The sequence below is a fragment of the Erigeron canadensis genome, chromosome 2 (assembly GCF_010389155.1).
Source record: "Erigeron canadensis isolate Cc75 chromosome 2, C_canadensis_v1, whole genome shotgun sequence".
In the NCBI taxonomy this organism is placed as follows: Eukaryota; Viridiplantae; Streptophyta; class Magnoliopsida; order Asterales; family Asteraceae; genus Erigeron; species Erigeron canadensis.
Genome location: NC_057762.1, coordinates 18,757,048 through 18,775,870, shown reverse-complemented (window position 1 = coordinate 18,775,870; position 18,823 = coordinate 18,757,048). Strand labels below are relative to the sequence as shown.

At 35.5% G+C, this 18,823-nt stretch overlaps 2 protein-coding genes across 2 annotated transcripts; both read right to left on the bottom strand.

Moving 5' to 3' along the window:
- Positions 1-6,304: 6,304 nt before the first annotated feature.
- LOC122589630 (probable xyloglucan glycosyltransferase 12) lies at positions 6,305-10,696 on the bottom strand. Its single transcript, XM_043761944.1, has 5 exons — positions 9,974-10,696; positions 8,402-8,710; positions 7,765-8,055; positions 7,101-7,214; positions 6,305-7,009 (listed from the first exon to the last, which is right to left on the bottom strand). Exons 1-5 carry the CDS (start codon positions 10,694-10,696, stop codon positions 6,380-6,382), a joined length of 2,067 nt encoding a protein of 688 aa, XP_043617879.1. The 3' UTR covers positions 6,305-6,379.
- Positions 10,697-12,557: 1,861 nt separating this feature from the next.
- On the bottom strand, positions 12,558-13,292 carry LOC122586536 (CASP-like protein 4D1). Its single transcript, XM_043758522.1, has 3 exons — positions 13,228-13,292; positions 12,968-13,103; positions 12,558-12,845 (listed from the first exon to the last, which is right to left on the bottom strand). Exons 1-3 carry the CDS (start codon positions 13,290-13,292, stop codon positions 12,558-12,560), a joined length of 489 nt encoding a protein of 162 aa, XP_043614457.1.
- Positions 13,293-18,823: the final 5,531 nt, after the last annotated feature.

The following is an 18,823-nucleotide window of genomic DNA, read 5'->3' as shown; positions in this document are numbered from 1 at the left end:
TAGTTGCTTAAATGCTTAGGTAATTAACTATTAAAGCTTGGATAATAATATTTTAGTTGCCGTTAAATATTAGAGTGCTCGCTCGGTCGTTTGAGTTCCCGGTTCGTTAGTTTGAGCCTTCACAGTCGTTAGATTTAAGTTAGGGGCACTTTGGTAATTGTGAAAGGGGTGGACGGTTTTGAGGGGATTAGGCAGCCCTAATCCCTAATTTTTTCCAGAACTAAGTGTGTGTCATTGAAGGCGTGCCTCACTTTTCCTTCCTTGCTCAATTCCTTTGATTTCGGGTCGATTTGGAGCGATCTAGGGCTTGATTTCGATTCCATAATCATCCATAAATGTAATAATTGAAGTCCTTACTGATTATTGATCATTTTCATCTATTCAATTCGTTCAAACTTGGTCTTAATTCAATTGAATACGTTTTGTTGTTAGAATCAATGAATTCGGGTCGATTTGTGATCGTTTGGTGCTAGAATTCGAATCTCTAATCATCCATTGAGGTATTGATCGAAATATGTGTTCAATATCATTAACTTTCATTCTATTAATTCTTTCATAACTGGGTTTCTTGATTGGTGGTTGATTAAATAAGTTTTATTGATAGAAACGATGGTTTTGGATCGTTCGGTAACCCAAATTTCAATCGATTAGGGTTTGGTGATTCCCTAAATGTAAGAACGTGATATTGATGAGGATTTTATGATTAGATAGAGTCCTTTTATTATTCACACCTGATCTTGCTCAAGGGAGGGTATTTGTTGATTGAAATCAGTCGTTTTCGCCAATTTAGTGACCTAAAATGTTAATCGTTGTCTTGCAAATCAATCGGGGAGTAATCGATGATTTCATTGCATCAATATACCCTTAATCTACTGTATTTTAGGGTTCAAAAGTTGTGGTGGTGGTTTGGGGTTGTTTGGTAATCGTTTGAGTTATGTCTGGAAACAAAAAAAAGGTTTTTGGCCGTTTCTCAGTAGGTGCAACGCACTTAGTGTTGCCGAGTCGAAGTGTTGCAAGAAGGTGTGATACACCTCTAGTGGTGTGATGTAGTGGTGTGGCGCACCTGGATTTTAGGTGCGGCACACCTTGTGCTGATTTGCACATTTGGGTTTGTTTGATGCTCATTTCAATTGTGTTTTCATTCTAGGTTTTCGAGAACACATTCAAAATATATTAAACGGTTGTTTATTGGTTATAAAGCGTTGAGAGGTAAGATAACTACCTTTTGGCACGAGGAACACAACGAGAACTTAGTTTTCATAATTAACGATGATTAAAGCCCCTTTCATACGCTAGTTAAGTTATGGGAACTTCGGGAGGGCTTACGGTTGGTTTTATGCATGCTATGCCTTAGTTTACTTTTGTTATTAAGGTAATGCATGCTATAGCTTGTGATGATTAATATCATTGGTTTGATAGTATATGGTTGATATGTTATTATGATTTGCATGGTTGAATGAGATTGTGATTTCAAGCTTGATGCGTAATTAACCTTAGTTAACTATGGTTACTTATAGTATGCATGCTAGGATGACTTAGATGATCAATATGTTTTTTATGATGGTATAATTGATGGTCGAAATGATGTTGAGATTGCATAGGTCAACTTGATTGAAAGATTGATATGAATGAAACGATGTCTAGACTACGATTGTATGATTGATTAATATTGCGATTGTACAATTGATTGAGATTGCGATTAATTATTTGTGGTCGATTGATTAGCCTATACATGTAGTGCACTAGAAAAATGTAGGTTTTCATGGTCACGATTGCACGATAGGGGCCCTAAAATGAGATTGAATAGATTGTTGAAACTATGCGATTGAAACAGCTAAAATATCCTTAAGGTAAATACGGTTGATAATACTCGAGTATAAACTTATGTTTAAAAAGTGTTAAGCTTAACCCATGTTAGTCTGGGGGGGGGGGGGGGGGGGCTGGTGTGCTACGGTTGGTCGGATGGGGTAGTCATGATGCTCCTTACGAGATGGTCACAATTGCTTGAGTTTGCCGGGTGGTTAGGACCGATCACCATGCTTTGTTAAACGGCTTTCTCCTAGATTTGGTTATGCTTATCCTTAACGACGCCGATAGACCCCGAAAGGATTACCCATCATGTCGGGTGAAAGGTTCCTTGAAAGGTCGAATGACCGCCTATGCACAACCCGCGATTGATTTACTTATGTGATGCAAGTCACTACTTAACGATTGAAAATGGCACAACCTATGATTAATGATTGAGATTGAAAATGAGATTGATAATGATGATTGATGAGATGATTGGGGTTGCTAGGAACATGTAGGAATGATATCATCCTATTGTGTTATTCGATTGATATGTGATGATGATTGATATATGCTTTACATGTGATGACGATTCCTATATGCTTGACATGCGTATGATATCTATGAGATTGATTTAGTTGGCAACCTTTTTATACAACATGTGGTTATCTTACTCGGCTTTTTAAGTTGACACTTGTTTTGTTGAAAATGTTGTGTCTCCTCAGGTTAATCATTAAAGCTTGCTTAGAGTGAGAAATGGGTAGATGGTTGCTATGACGAAGACTTATTGTTGCCATTGTTTTGCCTCATTTACTTAAACGCTTTTTTTAATATGTCGATTAAGACTTTATTGTCATTTGGTTGTTTATGGATTTCCTTTATTGTCGTTATGATGCAATAAGTAACACCAAAACTATGATTGACATTTCCGTTAGGAAATGACGACGTTTTAAAAGGGACCTTTTTGCATTAAATGATTACTTTATTTAAAAAAATTTGAAATCCATAATGTTAGGTGTTACATTATATAACTACCACTTATAGTACTGTTTCAAATATTAAAATGAAGGGGTAGTTATATGTTTTTTGGTATGGACTATATTTCTTTTTCTAAATGTATGCATTAAATCAAATATAATTGTATACGTACAGTTTCTAAAAGTTATACAAAATCAAATTTGATTTTAAACATATATTTACTCAAACAAATGAAATTCTAATATCAACAAACCTATACACAATCAAATTTGATTTTATATGTACAGTTTCAAAAAGCTATACAAAATCACATTTGATTTTATTCATACATTTACACAAACAAATGGAGTTTATATTAACAAACGTATATATAATCAAATTTGATTGTATGCTTCAAACTATTGTATTTCATATCATATGTGTTTGTCTTAACTAATCAAGTTTAATTGGTTTATTCAATCAAATATGATTTTATTCAAAATCATAATGGTGATTAAATCATATTATCAAACTTTGGTTTCGACATTCCATCAAATATCTTGTATGTAATACTCAATCAAATGTGATTTGACTCTAAATTACATATAAGAAACTTTGGTTTAGATATTTTATCAAACACTTTGTAAGCAATATTGTACTAAACAACAAAGTCAATTAAAAAATTAATAAAAAATAACAAATTCAAATTTTAGAATAGATCTATGTACAATCAAGTAAAATTGGCTGTAAAATCTGTAAATACATATATAATCAAATTTGATTTACTACATACACTTTGATTTAGACATTTCATCGCACACTTTGTGGGCAAAACTCATTATAAAAATTTTAAACAACAACCAAAGATATAACTTCTTATCATATGAAATAACAAAAATAATAGAAAAAAACTACAAATCATGGATAAAAATGGTTTGTTGATCTATTTTTTAAATAAAAACATAAACTACATAAAGTATTACCAAAATAATATCTAAAACATCATCTTCCATTTGTTGTTGTTGCTAGTGGTTTGAGATGGAAAATCCACAAAGAAGGGGGCACGAGATGATGGCGGAAGCAAGTGGTGGTGGTTGTTGTCGTCGCCTGTGGAAAGGAGAGAGGGAGAGCGTATGTGTTTGTGTGTATCTGTGTGTGTGTGTGTGTGTATCCATTAGAAGGAAAGGAAGGGGAAAGGGGGAACATTTTTGTTTTATCTAGCAAATTTACAATAATACCCCTCCATGTTTTAGGAGGTAAGTGTTAATCTCAATCATTGATGGGAATGATCCAAGGGCTAAGATTAAGCCTTTAAGATCCAAGAAAAATTAATTTTTCATTTGAACAAACCACTTAAACTTAAACATAACATATCATTAAAATAAAAAAACATGTTAAATAGTCCTAAAACCTAAAAACAATACATAATCATAGATATTAACAAAAAAAAATTCATAGTCCTAAAAATAAAATTAAAAAACTTAAAAACACATTACTTAACACTTAATCGTCTAGATATGGCAAGTCTTGCACTGCAACGTGCTCCATGAGATTATATCAAAGGCAGTGATGGACATCCTTGTCTAGTAGCTCCACTAGCATATCATGGTCCCATGATTGTTAAATCATTATATGAACCAGTGATATGGTCTTCCCGTCGCCTTTTATAATCATGTTATATAAAATAATAGCCACATAAACAAACATGCCAATCTTCTCGACCGTCATAGGGCAGAGAGGGTACTTGAACAATTTTATTTTTTCTTTGAAAACACCAAAAGCTCGCTCGACATCTTTTTTTGCCCCCTCTTGTAACTTCTCGAATTTTTGCTCTTTTGGGTCGGTAGGATATTGGTATGATTTAACAAATGTGGATCATTTAGGATAAATTCCATCGATGATAGCAGGGCGTATTTAGAAGCTTCCATTCACGTAAAATGAACTGTTAAGCGTCGTTCCGTTTCGCCCTAGGATATACAAATTTGACTGACTTAACACATTGATATCGATATTTGACCCCGGAGAACCAAAAAAGGCATGCCAAATCCACAAATCTTTGTAAAAAAGTGATTTAGAGCATGATAGTAGGAACACCATGGTCACCTCTCGTATACTGCTCGCGTTAGTCTCCCTTTCCTCTCTTCTCATGGATCCTAACCGAAAGCTTAAACAGATACCGCGCGATGGTGCTACCGGATCGGAGAACTCGGCGTCGAGTCCTTATAGAGCCCCACTCCCTTCGTCCTAAACAAACACTTTCCCTAAAATTCCTGGTTGGATATTGTGTCACAACACTTTCCATAAAATTCCTGGTTGGATTAGGATATTGGTATGCTTTAACAAATGTGGACCATTTAGGATAAATTCCATCAGTAAGATAGGAGGGCGTATGTAGAAGCGTCCATTCATGTAAAATGAACTATTAGGCGTCGTTCCGTTTCGCCCTGGGATATACAAATTTGACTGACTTAACACATTGATATCGATATTTGACCCAGAGGACCAAAAAAGGCTTGCCAAATCCACAAACCTTTGTGACAAAGTGATTTAGAGCATGATAGTAGGAACACCATGGTCACCTCTCGTATACTGCTCGCGTGAGTCTCCCTTTCCTCTCTCCTCAGGGATCCTCACCGAAAACCTTTCACCGAAAGCTTGCCGGATACCGCGCGACGGTGTTATCGGATCAGGGAACTCGGCGCCAAGTCTTAACCGAGCCCCACTCCCTTCGTCCTAAACAAACACTTTCCCTAAAATTCCTGGTTGGATATTGTGTCACAACACTTTCCGTAAAATTCCTGGTTGGATATCGTGCCAGTGATACAGAGTCAACTTACAAATATTTTGGAAGTATCCATACGTTTTGGATTTGACTTGTTGAATTGGCAAGTTGTGAGGTTTTTTTACATAAATTTCCTAAGGGATGGACATATGAAGTCCCTCTATGAGGGTTTGACTTAAGTATACTTAAGTTTTAGTTTGAATGGGCAGAGTTTACCCCTATTAGCTGTCGTCCTTCGGACAGATTAGTAAGGGGTTTTCCCCCATCGGGTATTTGAATTAAATATACACTTCTATTTGGAGGGAGCGCTCTAGCACGGACCCGTTTAAGACAACGTATGCTATACCTTCTGCTGTCGAATCACAACACGACGTTTTAAGCGAAATTAACCAAAAATCACTCAATTGTAAAGAACATGATCCCCATCATTCTCATTTGTTTAAAGTAAAGACACCTTTAATAAATACATTTGTTGATCAACGAGAAAACATGAAAACGATTATAATAATATCATCCATGTTCAAAAAAAAAAGGAAAAAAAGATCATAATAATATCATCCAGTAAGATTTGAAAACCTTAATCCCACCAGTTTTTTTTAGTTGATCTAAAAGAATTCAAATAGACATTTAGAAATGCTTAACATCATGGTGCTGCTTCTTCACAAACTTTTAGAACAAGACATATAATGTGTACATTTAATAACTCTTAGATAAGCAAAGTAATAAAAGATAATTACACCTATATGTTGCTTGCAGCATATATGTTAGCGGCTGTATACACTTGTAAAATTAATACTAACTTGATTACAATCTATCTCCAATTTGAAATTTTTTAAAAAATATATGGTGTATTTACTCTACTTGTTTACCAATTAAATCGAGTCCGACTAGAAAGAATGCAATCCCTTGGAAAAGCAAGAAATAAAAATGGATACCTTGAGCCGATAAAAGACTCCGAGCAGCGGCTGTCAAGAGGAGAAAAGACAACATCAACTCCTTTGTATAAAGTCTATTATGTTTCTTTTTTCTATAAGTTTTCATCTCTTCTTCTTTCATCTTCTTTTGAAACTCGTCGAAATCAGGCTCTGAAATGCCTCTATGGTTTGGTTTTCGGCCTTTTTCAATCAATGAAATGAGATCACCCTCTGATGACCGACCAGATTTCTTGGTGACAACCCATTCATATGCACTTCCAAGTTGGAAAAGGCCCGAGATCATGGCATTGAATTTTGTTACTGACAATGTGTTTTCAAAGAGTAGATAAGGGACGAGAAAAGGGAAAGATCCGGGTGCTGGGAGGATGTTAAGAATGGACATTATCAAGGGGATGTAACAAATGATCAATAAGGGGAGGGTGGCTTCTGGTATGAACATCGTCATTGGGAGAACTACGCAGAAAAGAGTGAAGGAGTAAAACGGCAGGATTAGTTTTCGCAGTAGAAAGAAGAGGAATATGATGTTTCCTTTCTTCCACATGCTAATCTGCATAAAACACCAAACTGACATATTTTGCTAATATATGTTTAAGGTTACATCTGAATGAATCACGGAGTATCCTATAACGGATGCATACCTTTGATTGGATAATATTGGGCAAGCAAAGTCTAAACAATTGCATTGGTCCTGAATGCCATCTGTGTTGTTGCTTTCTGTAAGCTTCGTATGATTCAGGCAATTCACATTGGCACTAACAGAAAGAAAAAAGGAATACATAAATTAGTAGAGTAGCCAATTTCGACTCAGTTACTTATTGATAGATAGATTTAATTGGGTGATGCTTCATCGAAAGTAATCATTTATTTGATTGTTTTGTTTTGTTATTGAATATATAGTTATTGCTATCATATTTGACACGGGAATTATTTATATAGAATTAAAAAATATTGGACAAACGTTTTCCACAAGAAAAAAGTTACTCATTTTAACCCATGACCCACTCAACCCATCCATTTTGCCACTTCTATAAATTATCATCAACTAACGTATCTATGGACATGGTCTAACAATTTCATTTAGGATTATGAGCAACAGTTGAAACGTATTTCAACCATAAAGAAATGTAATGAATTTAGTCAGGACTTCCAAAAAGTATCTATAGACTTTCCTCCTTAAATGGTGTTCTTGTGGTTCTAAAATATATCTCAGTGCTTGCACTTATTGAGGAAATTAGGTAAGTGCATCACAAGGTATAAGAATTGGTCAAAGGTAAAGGGTATTAAAAGTAGAAGGATTTATACCTCTACATCATTGAGAAATATCATTTTCCATCCATGAAGATGGGCTCTAACAGCAATGTCCATATCCTCAACGGTGGTTCTCTCCAACCACCCTCCGGAATCCTCCAACGCCTTAATTCTCCAAACTCCTGCTGTCCCATTGAACCCAAAAAAGTTCAAGAAAACACCATTCACTTGCTGTTCAACTTCAAAATGGAACGCTAGATTAATGTATTGTAACCTCGTGAGCAAATTCTCATCCTTGTTCACAAATGACCAACGTGCTTGTACCAATCCTAATTCCTCATTATCCTTCAAATTTCAATCAAGATTCATAGTTAACTAATTGATACGCTCACGCACCCCAGTCTTAAAGGATGTTTGATTGTGCATTTGTGATATTTTGATTATTGTACTAAAACGTGTTGTAAAAAGTAATGTTTAGAGCTGCTCCGCTATTAGAAGATGTGATATAATAATCTACTAAGAATCATATAACCCAAACTCATTATATAAGCTGAAATAAATATTTGAAAAGATCTGTTTGTCCATATAGGACTAAATTCTGTATATATTACACTTCAATCAGCAACATCTGATGTGATGCTTTGCAATACAAGTCCGACACCCCATAAATACAGAACATATAATCTAGTACCTTAAAATGAATAACTGTTTGTCTGAGGAAATCAGGGGATGGTTGGAAATCAGCATCGAAAATGGCAACAAATTCGTAATCTTTAACATAACTACAACTCATAGCAGATTTAAGATTACCCGCTTTATATCCATCTCTAATCACTCTGTGTCTATAAAGGATATTAACACCTTCTTGTTTCCATCTATGAACCTCCTCTTTGATCAACCATTGGACTGTTGGATCATCTGAGTCATCCAAAACTTGTATCAAAATCTTGGATTTTGGCCATTTTAAATTACACACCGCCTCGATTGATTGCTGATAAACCTGAATATGAGTAGGTGTAAAATAATTACCAAATGGATATCTCAATACATCACAAATAAACAAACTATTCATGGTTAATCCCCATCCCCACACCATGACATGTATAATCCACTTATTATCTCTACATTATATTTCATGGGATGATAAGTCCGGAGAAGTTTTAAGAGGTATATATTTGTAAAACGTAATGATCAATCCTCCTAATTTGTTAGCTGGAAATCCCTCCTAATTAATAGGATTGCGACATGTATAGGAAAGAGAATTAGTGACTTCCATGTATTAACAAGTGGATATATTAGGAGGACTTTTAGAATGATTGGTTAGGAGGATTTATCATTTTCCATTTGCAAATAATTATCAAATGTGTAGTCAAAGTTCAAAGAATTGATTCAAAACCTAGCAAATTATTCACACTTGAACATAAAGAGTAGCAAATAGACCAATGAGTTTTCATCATTTGAAAACTAAAATTTCTATAAATAAAAAACTGGTCAAAACACAACGTGATCTGAATTTAACACAATGTGTTTTTAATTATTTTTGGAAACACATTGTTTTAATTATTTTTAGAAAACACATTGTGTTTTGACAATTTTCTGATTTTCACGCGCTATCAGAAACACATTTTGACTTAAACACAATGTGTTTTTAGTTTACACAATTAAAATACATTGTGTTAAATTCAAATCACATTGTGTTTTGATTAGTTTTCTACTTTTTAAAAAAAATTTAGTTTTCAAATTAAAATAGACCAAGATACAACTCTTTTCAAATTAAAATAGACCAATATACAACTCATATCCTAGCAAAATGTTCACGCAGAGAGCATAAAGAAAGTTCAAAATAAGCTTTAACTCTATATCTTACCATGAGTTTCATATGCAATGCTAATTCATATTCATAAGAACCTCGAAAACCAACTATACAAATTCTCATGATTTCACCATTAAGCAAAGAACTAACTACATCAAACATATTGTAGTATCAAACTTGTCACCCTTTTTTTTTATCATATGTATCTAACATTATGAAAATTATAGGTTCCGATATGATCTCATATAACTGATAAATAGGTGACATTCACAAAAGTGTAATGAATCGGTTCACTAATCACGTTAGCAAAAACGTTGTTCCGATATTCACATAAATTACTCAAACACCAGCTGTTAATAGTTCAAATAACTTAGATCATGAAAAAGGTTAAATTAAAACAATTTCAAAACAAACTTACTATGTGAATCTCAAATTTGAAACACAAGTTACCTCTTTTTCATTACACATTGGAATCTGAACAAGAACCATAGGAAAAAACCCATCACAATCACCACATTCAACATCAACCTCTTTTCTTTTCGCAACCAGCCTAATCTTCATAACACGGATCCAGAAACAACCCAAACAAAGCACAAACCTATCCAAACTCTGAATCAAAAACAAAGCAACACACACATTTGCCAAAACCTGTAATGGAGGGGCAAGATACTCAACCCGAATCAAAACCCATTTCGAGTAAATCCAATCAAAAAAACCCCTAAGCTTAAAAGTATATGACAATGTATACAAATATTGTAAATGCAAATCATGACTCCTAAACTGCCATCCTTTAAAATAAGCCACAATCTCGAATACCAACAAACAAACAGATAACCAAAGGGATAACTTTATAAACGTGTAAAACCAAGGTGGGGTATGTATGGTTTCCTCCGTACGGGCGGCTTTGACACGTCGGCGGACAGCGTAAGAGAGGGAGAAAGTGTTGGCGGCAATGGAAGTAATACAGCCGGCGGCACGATGGGCTTTTAAGAGTAGAACCCAGGTAAGTTGTTTGGCATTTTTGTTATGGGTATGATGAGATGAAACGGTGTCGTTTAGGAAATCTTTTTGGTCTGATGTTGGGAGATTGAGTTCCACCATTGACCAATTCTTGTTGTTTACCATCACCGGTGTTACACGGTGGGTCTTCTTTACCCACCAATTTGCTTCCATTTTTCTTCTTCAAAATATTAATTATTATTATATATATATAGCTAGGTTACGTCGATATTTCAAAGATTGTTTTACGTGAAAAAAAATATGGATATATTGTGAGTTAGTTAATGATATCATGCATGCATAAGGATTTTTGGTGTTATTGAGATGATCATTTAATTTAAAGATTTATAAATGTCGGTGGAGGCCGGGTTAATATAAGAAATCTATAATGTACGTATATTTTGTTTTGCCCACCGGCCACCTAATTCATGAAAATTAGTATTGATATTGAAAAGAAAAGATTTGTAACAAAAGAGCGATGGGATGAAGAAGATGATAAAACACACGTACACGTGTTACTTATAATTTTTTTTTTTTTTTTCATTTGAAATCAATAGAAATATGAATTTTTAAAGTTACTTTTATAAATCCATTTAGATTATTCTTTCCTAGTGCTTTAGTATATACTCGTAACATATTTAAGTGAAAATGTTTAGTATATACTCGTAACATATTTAAGTGAAAATGTTCAGAGTATAACAAACTTAATTCCTCGGGTTCATATCATATCTCGGGGTTATATAGCAGTAGCGTCGTTATTGATGGAAAAAGAACATGACCGACCGATCGACCTCTTTCAGGAACCTGGACCTATACGGCTATACTACTACTTTTACGAATCTATTCGTGACTCTCCTACTTTTGTACTAATTCGTTTTGTAAATATCAGTGTTCCAACAAAAAAAAATTATTGGACCTAGCCGAATGGATATCATTATTGTTTAGTAATATACTAGTCATAATCCTCGTACGATTTACAGTAGTTATATAGATTGTATCATAAAGAAATTTAAATATTCCTTATATATGATTCATGAGTATGAAACAAATTGTGGTTAAGGTAAATCAATAATCGAAGCTAAGTTATAATAAAAGGCAATGAGTAATGATAAATATAATATATGCTTAGTTAAAGTTTTGAATTACCTTAAATATTTACAATCATATCAAAATCGGAACTTGTAAGTATAGTGGATAGCTGCAAATAGTCTTGTGAGTCGGATCGTAAACTCAAATTATTGCAGTGTTCATGTTAATAACTTATTATTATAAGTAATAGGAGTTGAAAATTTGATAAAGAAAAAAAGAAAATTTTATTATTGAGAAAACGATCAATCAAATTAAGTTATAATGTGTTATGTATTTAATATTTAATTAAAATTCTAATAAGGAAATTGAATCTATATACAATTACGAAAGCTAATTTATTTTAATAAAAATAAATAAATTAAAAGGACACATATCGATCAAGGATTAAGCCACGCGTCGTTTTAAAGATATCTCAATCCTGTTTTAGTTTATTGGTAGATTGGGATACCAGTCTCACGACCGTACGTCCCTAGACGTCAGACGACAACTATTGTGTAAACCGGACATTGGAAAAATCGTTAAAACATGGAATCAATTCTAGTCCATAATTTACATGATTAAGTAGAGGATTAGAATAGGATATATAATTAAGTAAACAAATTACGTACGGAGAAAAGCTTAATAATAGATACGCATGTGCCAAAATTTATTTATAGTAAATGTAAGACATAGTCGGATTGAATTACGTACTAATATAAGCGCATGCAGAGATCTTGGTTTACATTCTTGTGTCACACCCCGCTCATAGACCATAGCTATATATTTATAGTCAATCATGGAATAAGACATTATTATTACAAGCCATATTTATGCCGAAATGAACAATGCGACACATGTATCCACTAATAACTTTAATTGCGGAGAAATCTAAAATAATGTGACGGATTATCAAAAGAATTCGGTCACATTGGTCAACTGATATTCGTAAAAAATGACAAAACACATGTCAACCGAAATAGTTTTTGCGACCTGATCTGTTGAGAGACGAAATAACAGATATCACCACCATACAAGCAAAACCAAGAGTAAGGAGAACCGTCGCAATGATCCCACGGTCCAGAAACTTATGTACTTTTGAATTGAACTGATTAATATCGAACCCAAGGTCTAGCTCTCCTTTTAGTGCAGCAATTATGAAAGCTAGTATAGCAACCATACTGTCTGTTACTTGTTTCAACTCCAGTGATGCAGCAAAGCCTGCCCCAACCCCTGTTGCCAATATGTAGCTTATCAACTGCAAAATAATCATCAGTGCATAACATTAATTGTTAGGGATCTAATGTATATTTATTTGTTGCAACCTTCGATTAGAATCTAATAATCAGTATTTATTTTCTATTTTCTAGTCTTAATTACCTTATCAGCATAAAAGTCGAACTCTGGAAGACACGAATGCTGAATCAACCTCTTCTCTTTGACAACATAGTATAAAGCGAAAGGAATTTGAATCAACATGTAAACAACGCCAATGACAGCCGTCGCAAAAACATACCTATTCGAAACAAAAATAACAAATTAATCATATCATGTTTTTTGGATGAAACACATACAGTACTGGTTTGATAATAATTGACAAAAATTAAGAGGTCAATTTTTATGGAACGTTAACGCTTTACCGGTAAGTCTTGATATCCTTCCATGTTGTCTTATCGCCATCAAGCTTGTAACTGTTGCATAACATGATCACAGCAGAAGCAAGTAAAAAGGAAAGAGTAAGGATCCGGAGCACCAAGTTGGAGTATGCAACAGTTTTGACCGACATGGCTACTTAGTTTTTGTTATTGTTAAAATGTGCATTAATTTTTTTCTCTAATCTTGTGTTATATATATACATACAGCTAGCTGGTCTGTGGTACAAAATTTTATTATAGACACAGTTTTTGGACACACATAGACACCTGTTCTACAACGGTCTTTTTTACTACCTAGAGACCAGTTGTCAAAGGCTTTTTATGAGATAAACAAAGCTTTGATAGAAACCGATTTTAATACATTAAAAGTATGAAGACCGGTTTTTTAATCGTCTATATGATTTATTTTTAATGCGTTCACAAAAAAGTCATAGAAAAACCGGTTGCTTGTATAAATGTAAATGTTTCACTTCGCATTTAGACCATCTCTTTTTTAACCAACCGATCTATGCAAAATTGTAAAAACCAATCTCATACGTATTTTGTGCAGTAGTGGTACAAAGTTCGACAAAGACCTGTTATATAGATATCTTCAAGGTGTTTTGTTTTTTGTCTTGACCCTAACTTTAATCTTTCTATTAGTTTATATGTTAAGCTGCCGGCTTCTAATTAAGTTCATGGTTATCAAATAATTAGATTAGAATATACTGTATCATATTTAATTTGTTACGTACATATCGTTGGGAGCCACGTTGGTTGGTCTAATGGAGAAAAGAATGTTGGGGCGATGTTGGTGATTTTACTGTTATTGATCAATGGATCGTTGGTAGGAATGTACGATTGTAATTTATTTAGCATTAAAGGATTTTGTGCAGTCCATACTTTGGGCTGCAGCATATGGCCCATTTTTAGAAAGGATTCCAATACACCTGGGCTTCCAAATTTGATCAACTTTCCACAGCCCATTTATGCAAAAGTCCAAATAGCAAAATGTACGGTACGTTGGTGAGCAGTGATGGTGTTGGCGGCCTCCCCTTAGTCGTGCACAACAAACTGGATTGAACAGTTCAAAAAAATTGAAACCGAACCCGATAAAAAATTAGGTTGGCCAATCGCAGTTCGATTTTTCCGGTCCCCGTCGGGTAAAAACCAGTTAGCCCATTTTTCTAGTAAAACCGGGTACAAAATCGGGTTCTCCAACCCGGTTTCAAAACCAATTACGAAAAACCATTTTTGAACCGGATTCTTTTACTATCCATTAAGTGTCGTCAAAAGATTCATTTGTTACCGTTTTTGAACTTTTTTACACCGTTTTACCATCATAAAAAACTGTAAAAATAAGTAGGTTGGGTTTGAATTAGTTATAACACACTTATGCTCTCAAAACACTCCAAAAATCACTAAAAATATACAAAACACTCATAAAATGTCTACAAAATCCGCTTCGTCGCAAACCCATGACGTTGGTACTTCGAATGCGGAAACGATGTGGTAATAATAAAAGCAAGAAGAAATGCGGATCTCTTTCAACACTATGATTTGTGTAAGTTGTCGGGACTCGAGTCGCAGCCTGTAAAAAATGTAATTGTTTTTTTGTGTAAAGATACTAACACAACGTTGAGGCACCATGTGGAAAAACATTCCAGGTGCTAAGAAACATTCTGGAACATGGTCACTCATCTATGAGTGTCGATTAAAATATTTTTAATTGTTTAAGGGTAAAGTTACACTTAAATTAGTATGTATTTATTCGAGATTGAAAATGATGATTGATTGTTTATTGTTGTTGGCGGTTCCCAATTGGTGTGAATTATCACAGTTGCTTCACGCCACCAAGTGTATTTGAAGGGTATTTGTGTGTGTTTTTCATTAGTCTCCTAGAGAGATTTATCGGGGGTATTTATAGGGCTTGAAGGAAGGATCCAGAAGTTGGTCCCCTTTAACATGATGTCTGTTAGTCAGAGGCCGTTATTCGGTGTGTCTTGAAGCGTAACAAACTTCGTCTTATTGTCACGTGAGGACAAAGGGTCCGTGCCTTATTACAGTATCTTGGTATATCCCTTGTAAGACGTTCGGACCTTATTTGATAAATTAGGCTCTCACCTTGTAAGTAGATATTACCTTTAAGCTGCGGGCTTAAGAAATGGTACATCATGAAGCCCCCCCCCCCCCAACCTATCATTGCAAGTCCTTGGGGTGATAGGTTGATTGCTGTAGTCACGTTAAGGAGGGTTTGGATATACATCAAGACTCCATTAGTCGTGAGGATTTCTAAGACTTTTGGATGTATCACAAGGCTTCATCAGTTGGAGGGTTTTTAAAATATTTGGATGTACCTAAAGGCTCCATCGGTTGGAGGATTTTTAAAATATTTGGATGTACCCCAAGGCTCCATTGATTGGAGGGTTTTTAACATATTTGGATGTACCCCAAGGCTCCATTGGTTGGAGGGTTTTTAAAATATTTGGATGTACTTTGAGATATATTATGAGGGTTCTCCCCCCTTTTTTAAAAAAAAAGTGTAACTATATTATTAGTATTTGTTTATTGCTACAGTGGCAGGTGTAGTAGGCTCGTGGCCCGTGGTCAGTTGGCCTTGTAAGGCGTGCCCGATATTGTATCCGTTAGATTTAGCCTAATATTGTTCCACGTGTTCGTATTATACCCTTGGAGCATATAGACAGCTCCTTTTCTCTCCTATAAATATGATCTTTAGGTCATTTGTTTAACTTTTTCTAAATTTTCCTTGTTTCTCTTTCTTTTCTGGTTTTATATCCGGAGCCACCGGAGCCTTTTGGTTCGACCCTGCCGTCGGAGCCGTTTTACTCCATCTTGTCACATGTCTGTTCTTCTACGCCGCTTATCTTATATATATATATATATATATATATATATATATATACTTTGTTTATTATATATGGGTGTTGGTAATAGGAGAGATCTGCATATCCAATTTAGTACTGCCACTAGGGATGATTTGTTGGAGCTTTTATCGGAATATAGGTTCCCCCCGGGTATGGTTATAGCCTGCTACGACCATTGGATACCATTAAGGCGGTTCCAGTTGGTAAGATTGCACTGTATTTTGGTATGTTCGAGTTGGGAAACGTGCGTCTTCCCTTTACAAATTTCTTTTTAAGCGTGTTGGCGCACTTTAAGTGTCATATATCTCAAACTACTCCCTTTGGGGCCTTGCGTATTACCATATTTGAGGCGTCATGTAGGGCTCGTGGGGAGAAGCCTACTGTCGGGCTCTTTCGTAAGTTTTTTCGGTTAGGTGTTACTGGAGATTGGTATACAATTGAGAAGAGGGTCGGCTGTGGGTTACCAGAATGCATTTTTGGTGTGAAAGAGTCCGTGAAGGGTTGGAAAACTAAATTTTTTTATGTGGATTCCCCTATTATCAATCTGGCATACGAAGCTGTCCTTATTATGAGAAAAGGAGAAGCTCGTGGTACTTTAGCTAATACAAAGATACCTATATAGTGCGATCCTGCGATTGCTAAACAGTTGTGCAAGCCTGCCATCCGGTGCCGTATCCTTCCTGAGCCTATTTTATATTTGGCCAAATTGATCTCAGTGTGGGTGCATCATCCTGCTACTCTCTTATCCGCAGCTCTGAAGGGAAGGGTACGACCTCCTTAGACTGATCTTTTTTCTTTGTGCCTAGGATACCGTGTTTCTTTGTAGATTATATGTTGCTTTTCGTTTTCATTTACCCCTTGGACTAATCCTTTTGTGTTCCCAACCTTACTAATCATAGTTATTATTGTTTGCAGCCATGACTTTTCTTGATTTTCTGGAGGAAGATGCTGATGATAACGTCGAGTTTGAAGTTGAGATTGTTGTGGGTCAAGATCTTCCTACCGTTAATAACATTGATTTTGATAGGGAGGTGAGAGTGTTAAAAGATACTCCTCAGACTATTGCTCGCAAAAAGGAGGTGCTAAAGGCGCATGCCGAACAAGAGATCAATAGAAAACTTAGTGCGGCTGAATCTAAGGCTACGGGTAGTGGGGCCGCTGTATCTAGAAGCTAAAAGGAAAAGTGTGGAAGTAAGCGTCTTTGCTTCCAACTCTCCTAAGAAGAAGAAAACTCTTAAAGGCATCAAACTTAAAGAACCTCACGATGGTACATATCGCCTACAAGAGGATGATGTATTGACTGCCGCGCCTTTGCATGGCGCGGGTAAAAGTCCTAGAGCATTGCAGGGGCTTAATGGACAACATGAGGAAGAGCAAAAGAAAGATGAGGGGAAAGAAGGTTCTGAGGAGGGAGAATCGAACAAAGGTGATGCTGACAATGTTACGGGCTATTATGAGCCTGATCCCAGTCATAGTGAGGACCTCCTTCAACGGGTATTCCGGAGGCTCCTAGCAGTGAGGCTCCTTTCCAGATATCATTCCCCAACCTTCCATTTAACACTCTTTTAGACATCGAGGAGACCCGTAGATAGTATGTGTAAGGTACCCTATTGTTGCGTGGATCGTAATAAGACGTGATTCGTTATGTCAAGAGTGCGGAATCCTCTTGAGATAACTAGATTGCTATTGCCTTCCGTCGATTAATGAGCAATTAACCAACCCAAGGAGATACACAAGGCTTGTGGTTCATGTAGGAGATCACACGAAGGAACAATTAACCTTAATTCGTAGATTTACCAAGATTCAAAACCATTAACCTAATTCCGTAGATTAGGTCTTGTATTTATACTAGTTATGAATTGGATCGTGTGGGCTTAGGCCTTAATCGAAGGATTAGGCCCAAAACAATAATCAATCGATCTGCCTCGTGCTGACGTCAACACGAGGTCAGTCCTACATGCTGATGACGTCAGCACGAGGTTCGGCCCTTTGATTCTTTGTTTTACTTCGTTTGGCTCGTACATAACATCCAACCATCGTTTAAATGTTCTATGACACTTATAAACCTTGATTCTATGTTCTTGTACCTGCAAAACAATATATAACACACAAACACAATACTAAACATAAACAGATATAATATTGAAGTTCAAACATAATCATTAAATATCAACACAAGTTCTTATTTAAATGATTACAAACATAGTTCCTAAAACATAAACGATAATCAAATCTATGTTGCGATTATCACAACGAATCTGCATCTACAGACTCCCCCTTGACGATTGCAACTAGATCTCTTTAAAGTCTTTGAACTTCAAAGCTATCCATTAAACAAAAGTCTTGTGCTATTCGCATGAATTCTCTCTTGCAAACAATGTGCGAGAATGTTGCGATAGCGCTTTTCTTCAACTCTCCAAAAGTCCACTGCTGAACAAGGTGTATTCAAAAGTCTTCTCTGCTCACCTTTTGACAAGTTGACAACCTCCATTGGATCATACCTGCGTAGCAACATTTGTTCCTGTGAATCATCAACAAACATCTGTGCTTCGCCTGACTTGATATCTATTTGCCAAAACGTCATCGCTGTCAGCATATCTTGATCCCATCTGATAGCGGGAACCTTCTTAACACATTTAATCCTTCGCTGTTCAAAACGAAATGTGTCATCTTGATTCTTAATCTTCTTCAAAGGTGTTGGCTTAATCAACTTCTCT

Excerpts from the sequence above, each read along its gene's own strand:
- LOC122586536 (XM_043758522.1), bottom strand. The coding sequence starts at position 13,292 with ATGTTATGCAACAGTTACAAGCTTGATGGCGATAAGACAACATGGAAG. Across the intron at positions 13,104-13,227 it reads AAGGATATCAAGACTTACCG|GTATGTTTTTGCGACGGCTG; the intron begins GTAAAGCGTTAA and ends TGTTTCGAATAG. Across the intron at positions 12,846-12,967 it reads TCGACTTTTATGCTGATAAG|TTGATAAGCTACATATTGGC; the intron begins GTAATTAAGACT and ends ATTATTTTGCAG.
- LOC122589630 (XM_043761944.1), bottom strand. The coding sequence starts at position 10,696 with ATGGAAGCAAATTGGTGGGTAAAGAAGACCCACCGTGTAACACCGGTG. Across the intron at positions 8,711-9,973 it reads CAATGTGTAATGAAAAAGAG|GTTTATCAGCAATCAATCGA; the intron begins GTAACTTGTGTT and ends ACTCATATTCAG. Across the intron at positions 7,215-7,764 it reads TATTTCTCAATGATGTAGAG|TGCCAATGTGAATTGCCTGA; the intron begins GTATAAATCCTT and ends TCTTTCTGTTAG.